The sequence below is a fragment of the Etheostoma spectabile genome, chromosome 22, assembly GCF_008692095.1.
Source record: "Etheostoma spectabile isolate EspeVRDwgs_2016 chromosome 22, UIUC_Espe_1.0, whole genome shotgun sequence".
Classification (NCBI taxonomy): domain Eukaryota; kingdom Metazoa; phylum Chordata; class Actinopteri; order Perciformes; family Percidae; genus Etheostoma; species Etheostoma spectabile.
Genome location: NC_045754.1, coordinates 10699001 through 10702613, shown reverse-complemented (window position 1 = coordinate 10702613; position 3613 = coordinate 10699001). Strand labels below are relative to the sequence as shown.

The 3613-nt window shown below is 40.9% G+C and overlaps 1 protein-coding gene across 6 annotated transcripts in view; it reads left to right on the top strand.

Annotated features, from left to right (window-relative positions):
* Window positions 1-1112: 1112 nt before the first annotated feature.
* The window catches only part of rbm33a (RNA binding motif protein 33a), a 33442-nt gene continuing 30941 nt past the window's right edge, over window positions 1113-3613 (top strand). For all 6 annotated transcript variants that reach the window (XM_032504205.1, XM_032504204.1, XM_032504202.1 and 3 more), the window contains exon 1: window positions 1113-1357. In XM_032504205.1, coding sequence (XP_032360096.1) covers window positions 1339-1357 — 19 coding nt within the window. In that variant the 5' untranslated portion in view covers window positions 1113-1338. The remainder of the gene's footprint in view (window positions 1358-3613) is intronic.

The window sequence follows — 3613 nt, the reverse complement described above, 5'->3', positions numbered from 1 at the left end:
AGAACACCTGGATACACAAGCTTGTGCATGCACATACAATGTGAAAAATGTGAGTTTGAGAAAGTTTAGAATGCATGTATTAAAAGATCAGCTGCACATTGTTTGTACACTAAATATTGACATGATAGCTTGAATGCAGCAGTAACTGCATGACATACTAGGAGAAGTCTGGGAGCTTGCAATACTGTGGATAAATTGCACTTCATATTTCTTTTAAAGATAAAGGGAAAGCATTTGCCACCTCAACATCTTGTCTGTACAGTTCCCACAGTCCATTAGAATTCACACACTTCACTTTCACTAGAAAAAACTTTTTATGCTTTCTCAAATTAAAAATCCCATGGCTGATCCCCTCCATTGCTCTGGCTTTCAGATACTGACCTTGTGGTGATACAAAATAGCTTCTTCCTCACTGCGGGATGCCATAATGAGCCAATACAAGGAGGCTTCAGTTCACTGCTCACCTCTCTTTGGTGTCTTTTGGGGTCTTTGTTGACGTTTGTCAGGCCAGGAGGAATGTGGGGGTTAAAATTCTGCTGTAGTCTAGCTGTAGACTCAGACAACAACTTTGACTTCCAGACTTAAGCACAAAAGAAAAAAAAACTTGGTCAGAGATAAAAAAGACTTTAACCTTAAGGAAAAAAAAATCAAAGGAATGACTTGAATAAAGATTAAGCACCATTTTGAATTGCCAAATTGACCAAAATCTAAAAAGGACAAGAATTTATACATGGCATATTTGCTGTAGCCCTAAAATTGGAAAGCAAGAATGGTCTTTTTTTTTTAATTTGACAAATTGTCAGGGTCTGGCGCATGCAAAGATTTGTTGTGCTTTTAAAGAAGAAACTCATAAGAATATATATTCATAGCCTACCTGTGGGCCTACTAGAATTGCTAAACTTATACATAAGATTCTTCTTCATCTATAGGTGTCAGTTTCTTAAGCCAATAAGGAGGTACGTGTTTATGGAAGCAACACTGTAAGATGAAAACCTATCCAATTGTACAACAAACAAGTATTTTCCACAACAAACACTTACACACTAATAAACTTCATGCAGTTGTGGAGGGCAGACACAAGTCAGACTTATAATGATCAGCCAATGTGTTTAGCTACCCTATGACCTGACCTGTCAAGCACAGCAGACCCACAATGCATCATCGCAGCAAACACACCTCGGCCATGTTTGGGCTCTGGTCGTGAATGGAAGTAACTGCCGCATAGAAGCTATTCCCTTTGTAGTCTCACGTTTTGTACCGTCGAAATGGTGTAATACTAAAGATTAAATGCACTTTCCGGCTTTGTAATCAAACTCTAAGCGGGACGCGCCTTGTACCATGTCAGCCAACGCTCAGGGTGAGTAACGTTTATATCAACGGCTTTGTCGACAGTGCTAAGTTAGCTATGCAGCTAAATTAGCTAACATGGCTAACTAATGTTAACAGGGTTTGAAAACTCTAGGCCACATGCTGGACTATAGCTAACTCGCTGACGTTATAGTTAAATTAGTTTTACCTTGAACAAACAATGACACTCTTTGTTGTAAACAGAACGTTACGTTGAATCGAACGGTTGTAACGTCACCCAACGCTAACGTTATAAAAGGTAGAATAACGTTCCGTAACGTTACCGTTACTTGAATGGCTGATCGAAGGTACAATCTGGCGTCCCGTTGGCAATTTTAAAAGTTATCGTTACTCTTGACGTGTTTACGTTGCTAAAATTATGTTTTAAGGGGATTAATGGCTCCATTAAGTCAGGTGTTTGGGCTCAAATGCAAGCTAACGCTAGCCGCTGTAGCATTGCTAATAGAAGCTATACGATTCCGCACAAGGCAAACATTTAGAAAGAACCTTTAACTGTCTATGGAAAGAACGCGCAGTTGTTTGGCTTAATATGCATGGTGGCATTTTGTCAATCATTTTAACTTCTCTAACGGTAACGTAAACTGTTACCTAACATAACAGCGTTTTTTAATTGTCTGTCCTTGTCGCCAGGGTTGGGACTGAATTAGCAACTGTAGCTATTGCTAGCTAGCTATGTGTTTGGGGGGCACTAGTAACGGTATATGACGCAGTTTACGCGGTGTTTGTATTCCACATTTGCTACGTCGTTTTTGATTAGCAATGGGCTTTAGTTACTGTCAGAAGTTATATGGCATGTCACTTATCCTTAAAGGTTTGATCAGATATGTGAAAAACATGCACCAGGCCTATGAACACATACAACTGCCAAAACTAGCACTACTGGGGTAACGTTAGAGTTTACAAGCAAACAAGTCCACATAACTGATATTTTTAGGGGTCCATGCCCGAGGATGCGGGAACCGCAGTAGCAGAAAGGGCTACGCGGTTCACACAACAGGGCTGTGGAACCCTATTGTTTTGCTAATGATTCTTCTTCTCCTCCTCCTCTTCCATTATCATTCCTCTCCGCGTAAAACTCCTGCTGCAGCCTAAACCGTACATGGTGGCGGTGTACCATTTTCAGGACTGGTCCAAAACTCCGCAAAGACCTCAGCCGCAAAAATGACCACCACTATGTGGCGCTATAGCAGAAACAACGCGTTTGGCCCTAAAACTCCCAAACCGCACATCGGAAATTTAAAAACCATATATCCACGCATTCCCTGGATCCTACTGAATCTTGTGATGGAGGTTACGCCCATTTCAGCCTTGACTTTTTATTCGTGAAAAAAAATTGCAATTCATAAACCGCTCATCCGAATTTTACAAAATTTGATGGGTACCATCTAGGCCCACTCCTGAGGCGGTACTTTCAGTGTGGTACTGATTGGGCCAATGGGCCCACGTTTGGATTAACCACTTACACTGAAGTGAATTACTTGAAATTAACAACGGCCAAATTGAATGTCATCAGCAAAAGACTTGAGAGCAATGTTTGACGTCCCTTCACAATGCTTGCTACCAACTTTGGCAAAGATTGGCCATTAGAGGGGCTAAAATCAATGTTTGTTGGTTTTGACGAAAAATTCAATGCATTTAAATGGGAAATTTGCAACGGCAATATCTCTGCCACATTAACTGCTATCAACAGCAAACCTGTGATGATTGTTTGGCATGCAACTTGGAGACTCTGTATCACATTTGGTAAAGATAGGCCATTAGGTGGCGCTATAATCAACGGCCTATATCCCGTTGTTCTGGACGGAGACCGGTGAAGGAAAATAGAGGCACTTTTCTGGTGATGGCTAGATATTACTGCACAGCCTCCAACTGAGCTTGACGATGTATTTGTGACGTGGGCAGTATGTCTTAAAGTTGTAAGTCTTCTGACAGCTGTGCCAAAAGAAATCTCAATCATTCCCAGTCAGCAGAGACGGAGAGCGTAGGTTTATGTTAGGAGATAACATAGATACAGGCTAATTACTGCCAACTAACATGCTAGTTAATATTAGTAATTAAACCCAAACAGCTGATGTAAATCTAAACTGTCTGGGTGCTTCTCCTGACAATACGGTGATTTGTCGACTATGCGACGATAAGTCGCATGATTATGACGCAATAGCCTATTTTTACAAAAACGTCTGCTACGGAGTCATAACGTGAGGTACAAGGTAATGAAGCCTTTTATACATTGTCGTGTTTTTTT